The 21,197-nt window shown below is 40.4% G+C and overlaps 1 protein-coding gene across 5 annotated transcripts in view; it reads left to right on the forward strand.

Moving 5' to 3' along the window:
- The first annotated feature begins 72 nt into the window (after positions 1-72).
- GRIN2A (glutamate ionotropic receptor NMDA type subunit 2A) overlaps positions 73-21,197 on the forward strand; it is a 196,864-nt gene continuing 175,739 nt past the window's right edge. For 3 of the 5 annotated variants that reach the window (XM_052773032.1, XM_052773035.1, XM_052773036.1), the window contains exons 1-2: positions 73-355; positions 2,898-3,320. In XM_052773032.1, coding sequence (XP_052628992.1) covers positions 338-355; positions 2,898-3,320 — 441 coding nt within the window. In that variant the 5' untranslated portion in view covers positions 73-337. Of the gene's footprint in view, positions 356-1,167; positions 1,397-2,121; positions 3,321-21,197 lie in introns of all 5 variants that reach the window. The other 2 variants (XM_052773033.1, XM_052773034.1) reach the window with 2 other exon arrangements.

The following is a 21,197-nucleotide window of genomic DNA, read 5'->3' on the forward strand; positions in this document are numbered from 1 at the left end:
CAATTGCCCTTTAAACAGCAAAAAAAAAAAAAACCAACCCCAAACCCCAAAACTAAAAAAGGGGGGGGGGGAGAGAGGAAAAAAAGAAGAAGAAGAAGAAAAAAGATGAAGACACGTAAATGCCTCCTGCCAAAAGTAAAGAGCAAATCTCAGTTGCAACGGCTCTCCTAAAACTTGATCATGCGGGATTTCAAGCGATAAAGAGCTGCCGGGCTTGTATTTACTGCGGTGGGAACAAGTTGCAGGATGAAATCCAGGCATTAAGGGACCTATTTTCCACTTCGTTGTTTGCAAAGGAATCTACTGAAATGACTTTGAGGATCTTTAGACTGGAACTATGGGGAGGGAGAATGCAGTAAGTATTGCCTTTCTGGCGAGCACTAATACGCGCTTAGTAGTTGGGAAGGGGCTCGGAGGCAGCGGGTGCCGCGCAGGGATGTCAGCGCTGCCGGCTCTCGCGGTTCGGTGCTTGGCTTTTAGTTTCTAGTCAGCACCGAGGACCAGTTAGGGAATGCCGGTTGCCTTTGCCTGACGCGCCAGCGTCCTACATTTAACTGGGGCTGCTTGAAGAAGTCTTCTTATGCATACTTACTGGAAATAGCGAATGAAAAATCAAAGCAATCCGAGCTTTTCGGGGAGGGATCTGCTAGAATGTGTCTCCCTGGGTTTGCTTATGATAAAGTGAGAATGAATCTGTTCCCTTACAAGATCAAAAAGAGCTTTATCCCACACCGATTTAGCTGTTTTCCAGATTAAGCTTGTTTTGAACCTGTCAAGAAAACTCCTGCCCTTGATCATGTGAATTAGTTTGCTTCTAGCTGCTCTTTCCAGGTTGGACGTCTCTTCCCTTAGAGCTCAAACCCGTGCATTTCTCTTGGAAGCAAACGGGCAGTTGGGAGCCCAGGATTTTCCTGACCTGGATAGGCTGAGGGACGTTTCCCGGACGGCTGGGGGCTCACGGGCGCTGCTGTTAGAAATAAATTTAAGCTCTTTCCTAAGTGAAGGGGAGGGAACTTTTGAGTCTAGGCACTTTATTTCGGTTCACGTGCCACATGAGATGGAAATATATTTTTTTCCCCTGTCAAATCTGCAACCAGACTAACGGCTTTTCATCGTCTCCTCTTCTCCCCCTCGTTGTCCCGTCCCCCCCCCCCCCCCCCCGTCCAGCCCCCCTTTGCCTGTCTCCCTGTCCGCCTAGCTGCCCTCCCGGGATGCGATGTCTCTCGCAGGCTGCGGCGGGGATCACGCGTGCGGCCAGCGGCGCGGAGGCCGCCCCTGAGCCCGGGCACCGAGGGGCGCGACATGCCCGCGGCCGCGGCATGCCCTGCACCAGCACCGGCACCACCGGCACCGGCACCACCGGCACCCGCCGCCGCTCCGTCTCCTGAGGCGCTGGGTACGTGGGACGGCGCCCCGCGGCCGCCAGGGGGCGCCATCGCGCCGCGGCGCGGCCGGGGGAGCCGGGGGCGCTCCCCGGTGCGGTGCAGTTAGTTACGGGAAGCGAACTGTGCCCGTGGCGGGCAAAGAGGGGTTGTGTGCGTGTCGTTTATTGTTATAGCGGTTATTTCCTGGGGTCTGAAGGAAGCTGAAGCGGCTTCGCGTCTGCGGGCGTCTAGGTTTGTTTATTTCTACCGCTTTCCGTGCTACCTCTGGTGCTGCAGCGGTGGGAATCTGGCCCGCAGCGCAATGACTTAGGAAGCACAGTGGCACCGAGGTGCGGTTAAACGGTCTCTCAAGTGCTCATCTCCTTGTCAGCCCCGAAAGGAGGTGATGATACAGCAAGCCCTTGTCTTGGTGTGTGTTTCGGCAGCAGATGATTCTGATTGATGGTGGAGATAGGGCTTGCAGGATGAGAAGGGAGATCTGAAAAATGCCACCCCTGATTGGACAGCCTTGCTAGTGTTTTCTGTGTGACGCTTTGCAACAAGCTTGGCTTTATGTGGCACAGGGACTCCCTTCTTGCAGCTAGCAGAGAGCCAGTTATGGGGGTGGAAATCCCTCGGGGCACAGAAACGGAGATCTTGCAGAGTCAGACCTGCTCTGCCTCTTCTCCCTCCTTCAGATAGTTCAGATCACTTCTATGGCTCATCTCTCTCCCCGTCCTACTCTGTCTATATTCAGCCCCCTACAGAGATTCAGTGAAGACATGAAGTAAACCAATGCAGTGATGCTCATTTATGGAACACCCCCCCCTTCAACACCAGTGACAACTTTGTGTCTGAGATCAGCAGTTCTGAGATGCTCAAGTGAATGCCGTGTTAAGAGGAGGGAGAAGAATTAAGATAGAATACTGTGCTTCTGAATCTGTTCCAGAAATGCAGTAGACTGTGCTTGAGCAGCAGCTGTCTAGGAGAGACCTTCAGAAATAAACCAGCATGGTTCTGGGATGCTGTGAGATGTATGGAATATATGGACTAGGGTTTCCAGCAGACCCCTGGCTCGCTTCTCTCATTTTGAGCTAAAGCACCTCTTCCTGTTAGACTGTGACTAAATTTTAAATAGACATTCAGGACAAACGAAAATAGATTTCTGTGTTTTACTTGTTTTAGGACGGCAACATCAAAGAGAAGGATGCTAATGTCTTTTTTAAATTACGTCAGTGATTTTAATTTTGTTGGCCATCCAGGAAGAATTTTAATGGGTCTTTCCTCTGAACTTGTGCTACATTTTTTGCCTTGCTTGCAGGAGACCAGCTATAATACTGTCATTGGCAAGCCAACTTTCTGAGGGGATATGAGAGGCTTGAATTGAAACTAAGGTGAAGAATGTATTATGAAAAGCTGCTAAAGTTCGCATTGTGTCCAGAAGCTTTCTGTTTAAAACCTTCATTGGAGATACACAGTATATATTTTTTTCCTCTCTGTTGTTTTTCTCATACAATGTGATCACTTTTACAGGGGATAAAGCTGGCAAAGATGAGGAAAATTGGCTGTGCTCTCCTGGTACTCCAAGCTCTTCTGGCGCCTTTGGATCTTGTTCGTGGAGCGGAGAAAAGTTATCCCATCCTGAACATTGCAGTGATTCTGGGAAGGACCAAGTATATCACAGAGAGAGATATCAGAGCTCTCTGGACCAGGGAAATGTCAGCAGACCTGACTGTTGATGTCAACGTAGTGACCCTTCTGGTGAACCAGACTGACCCTAAGAGCATCATAACGCATGTTTGCGACTTGATGTCAGGCACCAAGATCCATGGAGTGGTTTTTGGAGATGATACTGATCAGGAGGCAGTAGCTCAGATTTTGGATTTTATTTCATCTCAGACTTCTATTCCAATTCTTGGAATTCATGGTGGGGCCTCCATGATAATGGCAGATAAGGTAGGAAAATTTATTAAAAGCTTTTGCTAGTCTAATGTACTTCACTGTGTTGGTCTCTATTGTGAGTAATCACTACAAGCAGTTAAAAAAAGGTGCTTCTAATTTTATGTCTGTACTTTAAAAAAGAAAGAATATATGGAGCAGTGTCCTAATTGATCACTCATCAAATATTCTGAAATATTTTGGGGTTCATGCCTGAAACTCAATTTTCTGTCCATTGTAAAAGCAGTCTCAATGAAATTTTACTCTCCAGCACACTGAATGCTGGTCAGTTTAGAAATTTTACTAGCAAATATGACATATGGCTGTAAAACCGACCTCAAAATAGTAGGTCCATAAAATGATTTTAGGGTTAAGATGTAAAATTATATAGAGATACTCTGCAGTGCTTATAAGAAAAAGCACGCAATAGACCTGAATGTATTTGAGGACAATAGTAGTAATAGGACAATTGTATTAAGCTGGACTTGTGATCTACTACAGTCTATAAATTAAGTAGGCCTGCAAACTTGAACCAGCTCTTGCATTCACTGTATTTATTAAATTAGATTTTTGCTAACCAGATACTTATAATTTCCTATTATAGTTCATGAAAATCCACAGTAAGGTTGTCTGAACTCTGGAGATAATGACAAATTGTTTTGTTGGAAAACATCTCTGTGTAATCTGTCGTGAGACTGGAATGACAAAAGTGACTCACGTGCCCAGCTCATGTTGCTTGACATTGTAACAATTTTAAAAAAATCACTGCTGGCACTGCAGCATTGATCTTGTAAAGTGATCACTGCTGTTTCTGAAACAGGTGCTTAGCACCGCACAGGACTAAATTCTCTGGCATGGACTGCTGCTTGGCCTGAAAGTCTGAGAGGAGCTCCCACCGTGGCGTAAAAGGAGAGCTGAAGAGGGAATTCAATTGTGGGAAGTAATTTACTGGTTTTCCAGCACACAAGGCTTTTCAATGTTAATTGTAACTTATTTCCTGATATTTGTACCCTTTAGGGTTTCTTATTCATTAAATACTGTTATTATTTATAAGGGGCTTTTTGCATAGTACTTGAATATTAAAGAGCTCTCTGAATCCATCTGAAAGTGAAGTGGTCCAAATACATTGTTTCGTAACCTGAGGGGGGGAAAAGAAGCAGGAAAGATGCAATGATTAGTTACAGTTGAGGAATCAGCTGTGAACTTTTGAAACTTCACCTCTGGAAAAGACTTTTTCCACTGCGATAAGCGATCTCTCTCTCTTGGTATTTGGCATGGCCTGCCTTTAAAACTTATGTCATACAAGGGGAAGACAGTAAGTGCTGAATGATAGCAGAGATTCTATAACAATGGCTTTGACATCTTGATTTATATGGAAAGATCATTATAGTCAATGCTACTATCTTAAATGTAATTGCAGTCACCAAGTTACAGATGCAGTTATTTCATGTGCTTTTAAATTACTGTACAGATTTACCCATCTTTATAAAGCTGGCTTTATATATATTTAGGAATTTTATTTGGTACATGTTTCACTCAACTTTCTATGCCAGCATAAGAACATTTGAAGATCCCAGGCAGTGCTGAGTGATGAAACACTGGCAGAAATCCTTACGGAATTGACTTCATGCTCGGTAGCAGATGCAGGATGTTACTGATACAGATCTATTTTTTACTTTTATGTAGGAGCCTCTAGAAAATGAAATAGATCGTATTTTTCTTGTCTCAGTAAGTTAATACTATTTTCATTGTATGCTAATATTGTCATTATTATATCACTGTCTTTGAATTTAGGGGTTATCACAGTTTGCTAATAAAACATTTTTGTGCTGAAACTTGGCTTCTAAGATTTCCACTTGGGAAATCAAAATTGTTCTTTTGTGTGTTAAGGCAATCTAACAAGCTGTCTTCAGTAGCTTGAATTGGCTGAAAGAATTGTTTGCTCATGTAACTAAAATTGCCTTAATTTTTAACTTGGCTTTTGCAATGTGCAATGTCTTGGAACTGGGTTTGGAACACCGTAGTAATGAGACGTGCATATGTCTCTCAATTAACCATTTATTTAGGAATGAATTCCTGGGAGTTGAAGGTAAAATTCACAGTGCTGTCATAAAGGCAGAGGAGATGAAGTGTGAGGGAGAAGGACTCCAAATGTAAAATCTGTCTTCCAAGTCAGTGTCAGGATTTTAGCTGAAACACATGGGTGTTGGTGAAATTGTGAATTTGATCAGTGTTTAAATTCTTCTGTTTTGTCTCATACACTGAGATGGCTGGGTATGCAAAAAAGATGCTTGGTCCCACTCTTGCTTGTAGATGTGGTTCTCTGGCACGCTAATGGCCATTTCATTTATGTCCTTACTGTGTGGCTCTAAAAGATATTTTCCTCTTCTGTGGCATTATGCTGGTACTGTGTTTTAGATGACACGTCGAAGTGTGTGTGTGTAGTACCTGTTTGTCTGTAGTCTACTGAGCATGGCTGACAAAGGCAGCACAACAGTTCAGTGAATTCTGTGCCAGGTGGTTGTTATATGCTGCTTAACTGTCCTAAATGTGAACTAAACTGAAGGCACAGAAATAAGAAGTCATCTATAATGCTCTATACTGCTAAAGACTTTACTGGAATGACTCAGAGTAGATAAGCTTACCATATTCTCTATGGCTAATAAATACTACGTCAATGTGAATCTCACATGAACAGCCATCTCTCTAAAAAATAAAAAGTTGGTTTGGGTTTCTAAATATGAGATATGCCCACATTTGGAGTATGCAGTGATTAATGCAGGACATACAGCTTTTGAAGTACTGAGTTCCCGTGTGAACATCTGCTGTGAACGGTGCATAGTTTAGACTGCCTCCTCCGTTGGCCCAGCTGGCTGTACTGTGCTTCAGTTCGGTTAAAGTTTGCCTGCACCAGCTGAGGAGATATGTTGCTTGATATAGACTATGAAAATTGACAGGCATGTGAAGCCAACAAAACTGGAATATTTTCTGAACCTAGCTGATCTGCCGTCACCTGACATCTGCTGTCAAAACCCTATCAATAAACCAATGTGACACTTAAGGATGTATGGTACCTACCTGATCCCAACTGCGCTGTAGAGATACCCTTTGGACAGTGCCACATGCTCTGCCTCCAGCTGATTTTATCACCTGCTGTTGGCAGGAACTCTCTTGCCAATGAACTGCTCCTTGGCTTTGGTCCCCAATTCTGCCACAGACTTAAAACATACTCAGATGTGGGATAGTCTACTGAAACAAGATGAGAATTGTGTCTGGGGCATCTGTGCCAACCTGCTGTGCATCAGCATCCCTTGGAGGATGCTGAAAACAGACTGGCTGTTTATTCATCTTGTGTCTGTTGACATTTGAGGGATCTCAAACCAAACATTACTTAGGAACTGTTTCCTGACTTGAGCATTTGATTTTAAAATTAGTTACATTTGTTTCACCACATGCTATCATTATAAGGGTAGTATCTGTGATACTTTTCTAAAGCAGAACATCATGGTTAGTTCTGCGACAATAATAAAAGATTTGTTTCCTTCACAAGTGGGGAAAAAGCCCCTATGTATTATAAATACATCCAGGAATACTTAGCATCTTTGAACCATACTGCTTTTGCATATTGCAGAATTAAGTCTTTCTAGCTTCTCATTAGAAATCTTTCTGAAAGACATAGCTTGAAGCATTTTATTGTCATGGAACTACTGACAGTTATAATGCATAGCCAAACAGCATTAAAGGTGAGGGTAATTCTCCAAAAGAGCTATTACAAAGTGATGCTTCTTGAAACAGCTCTGGAAACGTTATGCAAAATAGATCATTGCTTTTCCAGAAAATAAGTACTGTATATGGTTAAATTATCATTCTTCATTATTCTTTCTGCTGATAATATTGGCAATAAACACTCTTAATTGTTTAGTATAAAATCTCTTTTGCATCTACCACCACCTTCAGCTTTCCTTTTTACCCCCATCCTCCTCCAAAATAGTAAACATAGAATCATAGAGCAATTGAGGTTGGAAGGGATCACTGGAGCTTGTTTAACCCAGCCCTAGCTCAATGACAAGCTAACATCAAAGTCAGATCAGACCATCCAGTCAAGTTTTGAATATCTCTATGGATGTAGATACCACAGCCTCTCTGGGCAATCTGTTCCAGTACTTAACCTTTCTCACCGTGCAAATATTTTTGTTATATCTCATTAGAATTTCCCTCTGTACCGTGACCATGGGCTCTTGTTCTTTTGCTGTGAGTCTCCGAGTCCAACTCTGTCTCTGTGTAGTTGTAGGCTGCAATTACACCTGTCCTTACCTGCCTCTTTTCTGGGGAAAAGAGTTCCCTCAGCCTCTTCTTGCACCTCCTGCACTCCGGCCCTTTGGACTCACTCAGGCATATTGATGTCTTGTGTGGGGGAACCCAAAACTGGACAGAGGACTGCCGACGTGGCCTCACGAGTACCAAAGAGGGGAATAATCCCTTCCCTCAAGCAGCTGGCTGCGCTCTGGCTAATGCAGCCTGGCCAGGCTTTATCACCGAAAGGGTGCACTGCTGACTCGTGTTCAACTCATCCACCAGGCCCCCCGCGTCCCATAGTGCTGCTGGGATATTTATGAAGATGCCTAACTGTGAATAAGTAGTGAGTGAAACTGTACTTTTAAATCTTGTTCATTCTTTTGGTGGATATTTTTCAGGTATCTTACTGAAATACTTGCAGATGTTTGCATTACCTGTCATTTTCAGCTCATTATAGCTGGAATTGCTCTGTTTTTCCTCAGTCCTGAGATACAAAAACTGTACCGCACTTGTGCAAACCAGAACTCTAAGCCCAGCCTTGTAACTATGATCAGAGCACACCCAGACTACTGGCTCTGGTACTGAGAATTTACACTTCCTTATCTGTTTATGACTTTGTACGCTGCTCTTAAGGTTCCTCTACAAATCTTACAACTTCTTTGCCATGTATCCTCACAGCACAGTGATCATATAAAAAAAAAAGTAAAAAAAAAAAAAAGTTCAAAAGCCACACTTCACATTTGCACTATGCATAAACATACTTCAATTCTTATGCTTTAAAAATTGTTGTGATGAATGGTGGTGGGGAGGTGTGTTGGGTTTGTTTTTTATTGTGGAATCTTTTCTGGAGATTTCATGGAGTGTGCCCATCAATTTGCATGTCTTCCATATGTGTTATGTAGATTTCTGTCCAGCTCATCTAGTTGGCTCGTCAAAGCAGTCCTGTATTTTTACAGAAAATCTTAAATCTAAATTTTGTAACTTTTCATTCCTGCCCTTACTGTTAACTGATATTAGCATGTGTATGCCACTATACTCCTGAGGATATTAACTTTAGCTTCGATTGGTGCTGCAAAAGACCGGAGGATTAAACTGTGCTTTAATAAATGCTTTAGTGAAAAAATATCTGTATTCACGTAACTGATGTTTCAGGTCTAGATATAGTAGCTTGCACTATTCCATTGCACTATTCCTTCTGCCTCTTTTAAAGAAGCAGTTGAATTTGACTTCCTTTCCTTCTAGCTGTACTAATACTGCTTTGGGAAGCGTAACTTTCAGATATTCTCATTTTTATTTTGAACTGCAACAAAAATGTAGCATTGACCCTGTCTTGGAAATTTGTGTTTACTTGACCATATCCATAAAAGTCAATCTATATGTATTTTTTAAAAAAAAGTTGCCTTGCACATCCATAAAGATTTTTAGAACTAGGCTCGTAATCTGTGGTCGTACCTTTTACACACACGTCATAATCACTGTTATTAAATGGTTAAAAACGTGCTTGAAATCTTTCTTACTGAGGTGAATGAAGTGAGTGGATACAATATCTTGTGCTTTTCTTCAATAGGAACCAGTGGTCTGGGAGCGTGAGGTGGTTATGATACAGCATGCAGGTTTACATTACTATTCTTGTATTGTCATCGCTATGAGAAAGTAAAGCTTTAACAGTGAGAGCTGCAGTGTTCACTGCTTTGAGCTGTGTCTCAGAACTCAGACAAGTGTTGTATTAATGATGTGAGCCTTGCTTTCTTGCCTTCTCTCCCCCATTCTCTCTTTTCTAAAGGATTTTCCTAGCTATTTCTGAGATGATTATATTATTCCTCATTCTCTTGTCCATGCAAAAGTTTCCCTCTTAATTTAGCAAAGGAAAGCATGAAGGATTTCCTGGAATACCACGAGAGTAGACTTGAACTGTCACTCTTGTGGAGCTGAAGGGAGGAATATTTGATTCAATTTTCCTAAGTAGAAGGAAGATAATTTGGAAGAGATTGGGAATTTCTGTAACTAATAAGCAGATTGTAGGAAATTGAAGTCTTCTAGAGCTGGCTTGATTTTTGATGTAGCTCAGGTGTGGGTAGGTTCTTATTTTTTTTTAAGCTTGCTTGACTTGACACAGTTGCAGCTGAGCCCAGGGTGCAGGGTGGGATCCTATAAACAACTCTTATTTAGGAGGGAGGAATGTTTGGCTTCACTTGGATCTAGTCATTTGCAGTAAGGGCAATATACTTTCATCTCAAAGGTACTGTTTGCTTTCTCTTCAAACTGTCTGTTCTTACAGTTCTTGAATATAGAAATCTCTAAGTGTCTTTGTTTTGACCAACAACATTTTAAAACTGCTAGTAGGTCACTGTCATAGATCATCCATGCAATCTCTCCAAACTGTTGCCTGTCTGTAGGTAATTATAACACAGCAGACTTTCAACATAATTTTCTGCTTGCAGACATTCCTGGTGGCATTTTTGGAATTTTTTCCCAAGGACATTCTCAAATATAAAATCCCAAATTATTCCCTTTAAGGTACAAAGTAATAATAGACTATTATAAAGCACATAAGACATTTCTGGCAGTCGGAATATATCTAGAGAACATACCTGAAAATATTCATCCTAATAAAATTACACAGTGAACAGAAGGGCCTTGATATCACGTCAAACACATTTTTCGTGTTTCATCTATTAATTATTTTTGAGAGGACGCTTAGATGATTTGAATAGACAGTTTAATAGTGTGTTTTATTTGTCACTCACTTGGACTAACAATTTAATTTGAAGAATTTCTTTATAATTTTTTTGGTCTTGCTTGGAAGATATCCAGGGTAGATCTGCCTACATCGGTGATGGTACAAAGAGCTGTGTATAGAAGAACAGAGAAACTTTGCAGTCCACAACTGTTTTTATTTGTTGGAAATCTGTGGTCATCTTGGCCAGCTTTTCTCCCCCTCTTCCCTTCCTCCCTCCTCCTCTGCCTCCCCTCTTTCCTGGAGCTATGAAGTTGTGTGGATTTTACTGAGGGAGCCCAGCCTGGATTGTGTCCACACCATCTGTCACCATATTGTTTGTTTAAATCCTTGAGATATTTTCTTCTGTACTTCACTGAAATAAATAAACTATAGCAGCATCATTGGCTATTTATATTAGATTTAGAGTTAATGTCCTTAGGAGAAAAACCCTGTGCTTGCAATTGAGGTGCATAAGCTAGATGCACAGTTTGTAAAAACGGACATGGTTTAGTTCCCTTAGTGCAGAGCTCCAGTTAGACCGCATGTTCACCCTCCGGATGAGGGCCCCTCTGGCTTCTCAAGATGGAGACCTAGCTGGGGGTCTTGTGGCCCCAGAGAGACAGCGCTGCTCATGGATTATGCTTGGGTCTCCCCATTGTTTCTAGGAAAAGCTTTTGCGCTCTTGTGTAAATGCGTAGGAGCTGGCAAGCATTTCTTTTTGAGTATTTGCACTCAAACAAGCTGCGCTAGAAGGCCCATGGTGATGTATCTTCCTCTATCCTGAGACTTGATATATTGGGTCAGAGAAAAGTTGAGATTCACAGGCTCTGTGTGAAACCAGAACTGGAAATAAGATTGGTTAGAAGGGAATATTTCGGAGAGAAATTAAAGTGTGTAGAAGAAATGTAGTATAAAAGCTGAACAACCAACAGGAAAACTAGCTTGTTTCCTGATGTGCAAACATGGTATTCCAAGTTGCAGATGGAGGTTACTTGGTGTCCAGCAGCTGTAAATTTGTGGTATAGCAGTTAACATTATCTCACCTTTCCCAACAGCAGTTTTCCCTGTACTTTCCATACACATGAAGCTTAAGTGATCAAAAAGCCTGAGTGTTTAGAAAGAGAAGGAAGTCCCAGTTGTACAACTTATCTCATTTAGGGAAGAGCAAAATTCCTCTGGAGAAAGGTCTGTGCCTTCTGGGACTCAGGCATGAGGCATTATTGCCTACTGGGGTGGGCCGAGGAGTACCCAGGGTTCCCTGATCAATGTCTGTGATTGATTTAAACATCTTGAAAAGCAACAGTTTCTAGTCCAAATTCGTGACTAAGGTTTTGTTTGAATACTGACTCTTTAAGCTTTACATGTAGATTAAAGAAACAAATCATAAATTTATATATCTAGACAGTTTGTTTAATCCATTCCTACTCCCCTAATCTCCTCAACAGCCACAGAGACTGCACTAAAACTGATCTAGGAAATCCAGCAACATATCTGAGGTCATAAGCTGGTCCTAAACTTCTAGAGCCATGGGCAACAGTGAAACATCTCCATTTGATTGTACGTTTATAGAACAGAGAATGCTTAGCAAGATTAACCTGTATTTGGACAGGGACAAATTCAAAGCTAGAGTGCAGTCCCTTTTGGTTGTAATACACTAAGCAGCACATTGGAGGGCTGTGGATGAGATTTGATTAAAACACTAATATTCTGCATACAGCTCCAAAATGACTTCCATTTCTTTTGGAAGTCATCTTTTGTTTCATATTTAGGTGTGATCAGGTCTGAGAAAGCTAGGTCTGTTGTTTTTGGTATACATGCAGGTTCTTCTCCCTGCTTTCTGCCAGATTCCCTTGCTGAAGGTGGAGAGGAATGGTGAGAGAATGAAAGGTTGTCATCGTCATTGTTTTAATATTTTTCTTCAAGTACATTGATTTACCTACTCCTCAGGATGGAGCCTACAAGTAATACTGGTTTGGTGTGCTGAATTGGCTGACAGTAGTGTAATCTCCCAGGAGGATCATGTACACCCATCTTTGAGTAGCCTGGATAAAGTAGATTTTTTTCAGATTGAGACCATGCACCTTTCAACTTTAAAATTATGTATCCTGTTATTTAGGTTTTGAGTAAGCTCTCTTGGGGACGTGCTTCATTACCAGATGACTCTTCAGTCAGTGTTTTAGGCTTTCTATCTCCATCATAGGTTTGGGAAAGTAATTTCCTTTAAGGCTTTTAATGAAGACAGGCTGGACTGTTTCCTTGTCACAAGTTACCTGCTGCAGTATGACTGAGAACACCAATGCTGGTCTTGCTCCACGGCCTCTGCTCAGTGTGCGTAACTATTTATAGCTTGCCTTTTGGGCATCTCAGAGCAAGATATTTCTGTAAACCTGTTTCATTCAAGGGATTGCTGGGTGGGAAGCTGCTTATCTTTTCCTTTTGTTTCCTTTTCTTGACAGTGTTTTTTTTTTCTTTTTAAGTGTCCTAACTTTTGGTTCAAGATTTCTGCCTGTAATTTTGTTGATACAAAGTTTTGTCTGTTTGTGCTGACCAACTTGTCTCTCCACGTGACTAGAATTAACAATAGGACTGCTTTGCAGTCTATTGTAGTCTAATCACTACATTGATTTTGTGTCTAGTGGAAACACACTGCATATGTAGAACCACTATGAAACAGGAAAGAGCAGGAATTTTATAGCCACCTTCCAGCCCAACACAATTTACAATACAATTAGGAACAAATGTTATAATTGAATAAACAGAAAATAGAATTAAGGTAATCTGTTCTAAGTGCGCAACATTCCTACAATGAGTTGCTTTTAGAAATTACAGAAACATATAATTGCCAGACAAATCACGTTATTTTTTGTGTGTGAGGCTAATTAAGAGTTCTGGGTAAATTGTGTTGGCAGAGGCGTCAGAGCTATATGAAGTACCTAATTGGGATGAGATAAGGCTTGTGGATTCATCATAAGAAAACAGATGCAAAAACTTTGGAAAGTGTCTCTATATTCTAGTTAAGTACTATTTAGGATGGTCTGGTTTATTTTCAATAGTCACATTATCTTTGTAGTAAATAAGCTAACCCTCTCCTTTGTTTCATTTTGATCTGTTTGCCATCCTCTCCTCTCATTTCTCCATCTGCATTTTGACTATTGTTATCTGCAAAAAGGCTGAAATTTTCTGTTGTGGAATCTGTTTTCTAGTGAAAGATGTTGTGGATGACTCCAGTGCTCAGCATGCAAAACATTAAGCTCTATCACTTAACTATGTAACAGCAAACTGGTATAGAAGTTGTAAAAAACCATTTGCTTCCTTCGTTTGCTCTTAGACTGTGTGTTTCTTATCCAGTCCATTCTGTATGCAAATCTCCTTCCACCAAACAGCTGCCTCCAAACACCCTCCTGTTATGCTGTCTTCATCTGCATCCCATCTATTTGCTATTCTACTTTATACTTGGCTGTCACCCTAGTGTTAGAGTTAGGGTGGTTTGGATTCCCCCCCCCCCCCCATTTATTACCTTAGTTCACTTCTGGCAGAAGCAAGGTTGGCTAGGACAGAATATACCTCTCAGCTTAAAAATATGTCCCCCTTACTGTTAGGAGTACTGGCACTCTTTCGGTGTACACAAAGTGCAGATGATAGTTGTGCTAAAATAAGATGAATTGAAGCAAATAAAAATTCTCTGGAATCCCAAGAAGAACATAAAACTGTTACGACTTTAAGCTAAGCCTGTTTAATAAGCAGAAAATAGAGAAAGGATGGGAAACTAAACCAGGTAAGCTAGGGTAATGGTGAAGAGCTGAGCTGGTGATAAACCAGCAATAGGAATTGCTGATGCTAGTGATCTATTTGTGAAGAAAGAAGTATGAGAAAGCCATATTTGAAACTCTGAAGTTTCCATCTCAGTATGTCTTCAGGGTTCCTGGCCCTGGGATTTCGGGCAATTCTCCTGTCCTAAGTGATTCCTTCTGCATTCATTGACCAGCTTTACATACTCATATAGGGGGACATTGGCTTTTCCTGGTGCAATGTAGGGAGTCCGGGCTGTAGTCAAGTATCTGGAAATTGATGTATTGGAGTCTGTGTGTTTCTCTTTTAATGTCATTTAAAATTTCCCTACTGCTTTTATTTTTTCCTTTAGTATAACCTCTGGGACAGGGCCAGTCTATAGGCTTTCCTAAATATACAACCCTCCCTTTATTTTTCTGTGCACTTGGCTGGCTACTGTGTCCTGCTACCTTGGATTTTTAGGAACTGACATTTGAAAATACATTTATGATTCCCTTTTATAATTGATTTTCAATTCAATTATAATTGGCTTTAGAATACTCGGGGACAGGACAGACTGTTAGTTAAAATATATGAAAATAAATTGCTTTCCACAGTGTTAGGTGGCTCGCTGATTCTGCAGTCTCCCCTGTATGTGAATGTGTTTTGCTGTTGCTTTAAAATTTTATTCTGAGACTCATGTTTACTGGCACTTACTTTACTTACTTAAATTGTAGTTATATGCACAGAACAAAGTTATGGATCGTGAATTACATAAATGTTGATGTCATCTAAATGACTGGTTGTATCATGAGGTTGAAAATAAGCAATGTCTTCAGAGAATAGAGTATAGGAAAGTGTCAGGCAAGGATAGTTTTGGTTCTTTGCAGGGCAAACTCACTTGTGGAAGGAAAAATACAAGTTTACATTCCACCACTGCCACCCCCTGCCCATGTTGGCTAAAGTCAACAAATGATCTTCACAGCCATTTCCAGATATACTCATCTTGTCATTTTTCCAGTCATACTCATCCTGTCATTTTTCCAGTCTTAACAATTTTAAAAGTTGTGTCACATGCCTGCCTTTTCTAACCTTTTCCAGGATACATGCTTCTGGCTACAATCTCTTTGGCTTTCCTGTTGTTCTTTACTGTCCAGCACTGTTTTATAGCATAAGAGTTACTGGAATATTTCCAATGGTCAGTGAATAAGTGAAATGACACTTAATAGCTGACTTAGGACAGGTGTAAATAATAAAAAAAATCTTCAAATTTAAACTATCCTAAACAGTTGTTCAGTAGCTTGTCACTATATACAAATATTTTCAGATTCCCAACTTCTCATAAAAACACATCCCATGGTCTCTGAATTAAAATTTAAATGAACATGTGGGAAGTTTATATGGGAGCCAGCTGTCACCTGCAGCACATGTGCCTTTAATGGTCATTGAAAGCCTTACCAATCTTTTTTGTGTGCTTGCTTCAGTTGTTTTCTTTCTAAGTGTGCTTGCTTGTATTAGATGACTGTTGGCTTGAGAAGAGCTGTTTTCTGATTTACCTTCTTCACAGTACGAGGCGGAGATCTTGAAATAGTGAGTTATTTCATCCAATAATAAAATGTAACGGTCCGGCTCAGTAATCCTTATTCCAATATAAGTCCTAATGATTTGTTAAGCTGCAGTGGACACCTCAGTGGACACTGCTTGAAGGCAGTGGAAAACTTAAGCCAAAATAGGAATGCACTTTGCACATTTCGCACATTCTACTACTTTTTTTACTGTCTGATAAGCAAGTTATAGGCATGCAAAATCTTAGTTTTAAATAACTTATGTGGAAAACAGTTCTCTAGGTCAGCAAAGGCATTTCTAAATGTCAAGGAGCATACTTCTACTAGGAAAAGATAGCATCCAGGTCATGTATGAGTCCCACATGGAAAGCAAAAATCCTGCTTGTGGGATCCTGGCTGCGGCATGATTGATTTCGTTGTGAAGTAAAGGACTAGGAGCAAGTGCAAAGTAAGCAAATACTTTAATTATTTAGTCCTTTAATGCCTACTTAAATGCTTTTCCTGAAGATTTGAATGCTGCAATGTAAAGAGAAGATGGAGGGTTTTTTGCCTTTCTAATAAGGGGTTTAGTATGTTCTTTATATAAAAGGCATAAAGATGCAGACATAGCCTCATAATATCTGAGGTGGAAAGTCCAAGCAACATATTAGATTTAAGGCATATTCTGCTTAGAAGAGCAGTCTCTAGTTAAAGGAATGATTCAGTACTTTAAGGGTTATAATGGTACTTGGGGTGCTCTTTTTCAAATGACTTACTGGACTGCTGGTAAATTGATTTGTTGACACGCTACCTGGTTTTACTTAAATTAAACCTGATATTCTATTTAAACTTCATTTTGGTAATTAGATTTTTGTCTTACCAGGTCACTTTAAGGTTTCATTTGCATGTTTGACCCAGTTATAAACTCTGTTATTAAAACAGCTTTTCTGATTCAGCTCAGATGGTGGTGTATTTTCCTTCTTAACAGGCATTCTAGTGTTGTATTTAAAAAAAAACAACAAAAACAAACAACATTCTCCCTCCCTTAGCTTCTTATTAAATCAAGTATGTACAATAAGTCTGACTCCCTATTGAGCTGGTTTAATCATTTGTTTTTCCATCTGCAGAGCGCCAGTTCCCAAAGTAACTTCAAAGAGCCTTGCCTGAGTAAAAGCTTCTAGCTTTGGAACAACAAAGATTACAGAAATATGCTTATGCAATAGCTTGAAACCTCTGGCTATCTTGGCATGGAGGCTACAGCTGAGTATTTGCCTCTATTATTCTGTTACTATAGACTTTAAATGTTTGTAACTGAAAGTTTTACTGCCACTTCGCTTTTGCCTCCCACGGTAACTGTGCTGAGTGTGATGTGTTACGCGAGTGTGCAGGCGTGGCATTTGTAGGCTCAAGGGGAGCACTGGCTTTCTGGGTCTTGAAGGTGATCTCATATGTAACTTCATCAAAAAAACAACCATAAACTTCAGGCTTGACATAAATTGTCTATAGACAAGTCTGAAGACTTGAAGCAGCAAATACAGACTATTTGTCATATTTTAGATTTAATACAGCCTGATTTGTACAGGCTTTAATCAAATGATGAAGAAGCTTCAAGTGAAATTGCTCTGGGGAGAGTGGCATCTTCCTTTCTTCATTTTTAAAATTTTCTATGTTGACGTGTAATCTCTCAGCTTGCTAAAAATAAAAAAGTCCCCTGCCCAATACAGATAAATAGATACGAGATAAATATTTTATATCTAATGGGTATGTCATGTATTTGAGTACAGCAACAAATATAAAGTAGTTAAAATTGCCAGTAGGGTGTTTGTGAGAATTTGCTTCATAAAATTGCAATATAAGTAATTGTCTTTATTTCTGTGGTCTTCCTAACTGGAGGTTGTGCCTTATTCATGGCATTCCAGTTGAGCGGTTGTCATTATCATTTTGGAGAAATGCTGATTATTTTTTTTTTCTTTTTTTTGACAAAACTCCTATCTGAAAATCTGTGTCTGGGATTTGTCCCAAATTAATTTCCTGTGGAGAGAAGGGCTATGAGTTTGGTCTCAGTACAATGACTCTTCTGGATTATAATATCTGTCAGTAGAAATGCACTGCTTTGATTTTAACTGAAGCTATTTCAGATCTTAATTTTTGGCTTAATTGAATCCTTAGCACAAGCAAATCTAATTCTGGCATACTATTTCAATTGCACAGACTTTCATTTCTGACTAAGGATTGGAAGGATTAACCCAGATTTTAGCAGTTCTCTCCATGACCGGGTGGATAGGATTAAAATCTCTGTGCTGCTCATTGTGGCTGTTTATTCCAGTTTTTGAATATTAGTTATGTCTGTTGACCAGGACTGGAAATTTTCCGAGAATAAGAGTACAGCTAAAGGACAGTGTGTTGAATTCACTGGATTGCATTGTATTTTAATTTAAAAAAAAACCAAACCATGCTTTGCCTGTTTAGAGGACCACAATATAAAGTTTAGCATATTCTAGATTAATTTTGCAGTTTGCAGTATTAATAAATTTATCAGCTTTGAGACATTGTAAGAACAGCTATTTTAGAAAAAAATTAAAGGGGTAAAAGACAAATGGCATTAAGTTTAATAGGACCAAATTGTAACATCTTGCTAAGAACTGGTTGCATGCAACAAACTTTTCCGGCCCAGAAGCTGGCAGGGTATTCCTGTATTTTTTCTGTTAGTGTTGCTATTAGAAATAGAGACAATTTCACTCCGCTGTGCAGGAAATGGAGGAACTTCTGGAATATTGTCTGCAGTTAGTCTCCCACGTTCGAAAAAGCCCTGGCTAATCTGGTAACAGGTTTAGAAATTAGTTACCTCAGTGACTGGGGAATGGAAAGTCTCACCTGCAGGAGACGAGGTGAGCTGGTTTTGTTTAATCTAGTAAAAATGAGCCTGGGAGGGGGATATGGTATCTGGATATGGGATGAAGAAAAGCTGATTAAACAACATAAAATGAGATGATAGGAGGACTGAAACTAAGGTGGGCATCATTTGGGTGGGAAATTGAAAGTAGTGAATAGTATTTAGAAGAAAATTTAAAAGTTCAGGAATTACAAGAAGCCAGCTAGTGTTATGATGGAAACTGGTCAATGAATGAAGAAGGATGAGGACACACAGCATGAAGTTCTTTCTAATCCTACATTCTTTTTTACATTTATAAAAGCTTGAGATAACCATACAATACCATAATAAGATTGTCTCCAAATCTACCCAGGCTTATATAAATGCTAGATTTGGTGAAGATGAAGTGGGATGAATAGAATCCTGATGTACAGCTGATCAGAAAGTCAAGGACTGTGCTTATCAGCCTTGGAAAGACAGACTGGCCTTGGGATCCTTGTAGGAATATAGTAAACTACGTTCTAAGAATTTCTAAAGCCTCAGCTCCTAGAAAAGGATATCCTTTTTATTTCCTGGGGAAATGTTAATTTTACCTTTTTATTTTAAGTAGGAGAATTTATGATGGTTCCTTGGGTATTTCTGCCTTTTTCTATTTCATTCTCTTGTGCCTCAGGCAGCAGCAGAATTCTCAAGAGAGATGTGATGAAGACATGCTCTCGACTTGGAAAAATGGTGCTGTTTGCCACATGTCATCCTGTTTTATAGGGAAAAAGAGAACCTGTTAACAGCCATGAAGCTGCATGGTTGGAAGGTTACAGTATTCAGAATAGTGAAAGCCTTGTGAGTTATGTGGTCTAGTCTCACCATAATCTGCATGTGATGTTGCCTGCATGTTACACATGCTATGCAGTGGTTTACATTACATAAATTTGTGGGCAGTCTGGATTGCAGTTGCAGCTGGACACCCAAACCACTACAGTTTTTAATGGCTGTGCTGGACATTCATTGCCATTCTGTGGATTGAAGACAGAAGTGGGATAAGCATGAAAAAAATCTGATGTTTTGCTTGATGGCAATGTGTACATAATTATGTAAAAATGTACACATACCCTGTTTGTATGAATATGTTCCAGAGGATGCTTTTAATTTTGTTCTATTTGGTTTCTGTGTTACATAGGCATGTAGAAGCCAATCATAAACTGTTCATGTTTTTCATATTCTTGCAGATTGCCAGGTTTAACAAGTTCCTCATTCCTATCCAATTGCTTCTGCCTATTAATTAATGTGATAATTTCTTCCAAAGATCTTAATTCTATGACATTGAAATACCAGAAAGAAAGATTTAAAACCTCTTAATGCTCAAATAAGTGCTTTCAGGTTCAAGTCTGTGGTGGTATTTCTGCCTCTGTAAATAATCAGGAGTTCTAGACCAACCAACTGCCTTTGGCACTGAGAATCGACTTGCTGAATATGCTGACTCTCATTGAAAAGTTTGGTACTGTCCTGGTTTCAGCTGGGATAGAGTTAACTGTCTTCCTAGTAGCTGGTACAGTGCTATGTTTTGAGTTCAGAGCGAAGAATGTTGATAACACTGATGTTTTCAGTTGTTGCTCAGTAGTGTTTAGACTAATGTCAAAGATTTTTCAGCTTCTCATGCCCAGCCAGTGAGAAAGCTGGAGGGGCACAAGAAGTTGGCACAGGACACAGCCAGGGCACCTGACCCAAAGTGGCCGACGGTGTATTCCATACCATGTGACGTCCCATCCAGTATAGGAACGGGGAAGTGGGGGGCAGGGATTCGCCGCTCGGGGACTGGCTGGGTGTCGGTCGGCGGGTGGTGAGCAATTGCACTGCGCATCATTTGTACATTCCAATCCTTTCATTATTGCTGTTGTCATTTTATTGGTGTTATCATTATCATTATCAGTTTCTTCTTTTTCTGTTCTATTAAACCGTTCTTATCTCAACCCACGGGTTTTGCTTCTTTTCCCGATTTTCTCCCCCATCCCACTGGGTGGGGGGGAGTGAGTGAGCGGCTGCGTGGTGTTTAGTTGCTGGCTGGGGTTAAACCACGACAGGTACATAAAGCAAAATCCCTTAGTTCTTTCTTGTGCTCTGGAGAAAGGGTTTCTAGTGGGTGCCGTGACATGCAGGGGATATGTTATGTGGTGTGAGTTTATATGTACGTAGTGAATGTAGAGAGGTAATGATACTGTGATTATGGTAAGTAACCAGGTCAAGGAGGTAGAAATTGCTGTGTAAGTACAACGGTTTATTCAGTGAGGGAGAAAAGCTGATCAAATAGTGTCTGCGAAGAGATGTAGAAGAACTCCGTCTCTTCATATCTGGGGAAGGATATATTTTTTAAAAAATCTAGATAAGTGTACAGATAAGCATTTTTCTGGATTTTAGGCACTCTGCCATTTCATGGTTGGACTTGATGATCTTGAAGGTCTTTTCCAACCGAAATGATTCTATGATTCTATGATTCTATGGTCGCTTGCCTGGCCACACTTTGTTGGTGTTACTTCACTCCTGAGTTTGTACCTGGAGCAAACTAACTATTTCCCTCCAGGTGGAAACCTGAGCATGAAAGGTAGGATAGGTTGCTCTAGGGTGTGCTTCTTGCAGGTGATGTGTGTGTAGCAGATCCGCTCCCACGGGCATGAAGCCCTGGACCTGGACCTGGAGGCCAG

Source organism: Harpia harpyja, chromosome 21 (genome assembly GCF_026419915.1).
Source record: "Harpia harpyja isolate bHarHar1 chromosome 21, bHarHar1 primary haplotype, whole genome shotgun sequence".
Taxonomy (NCBI): domain Eukaryota; kingdom Metazoa; phylum Chordata; class Aves; order Accipitriformes; family Accipitridae; genus Harpia; species Harpia harpyja.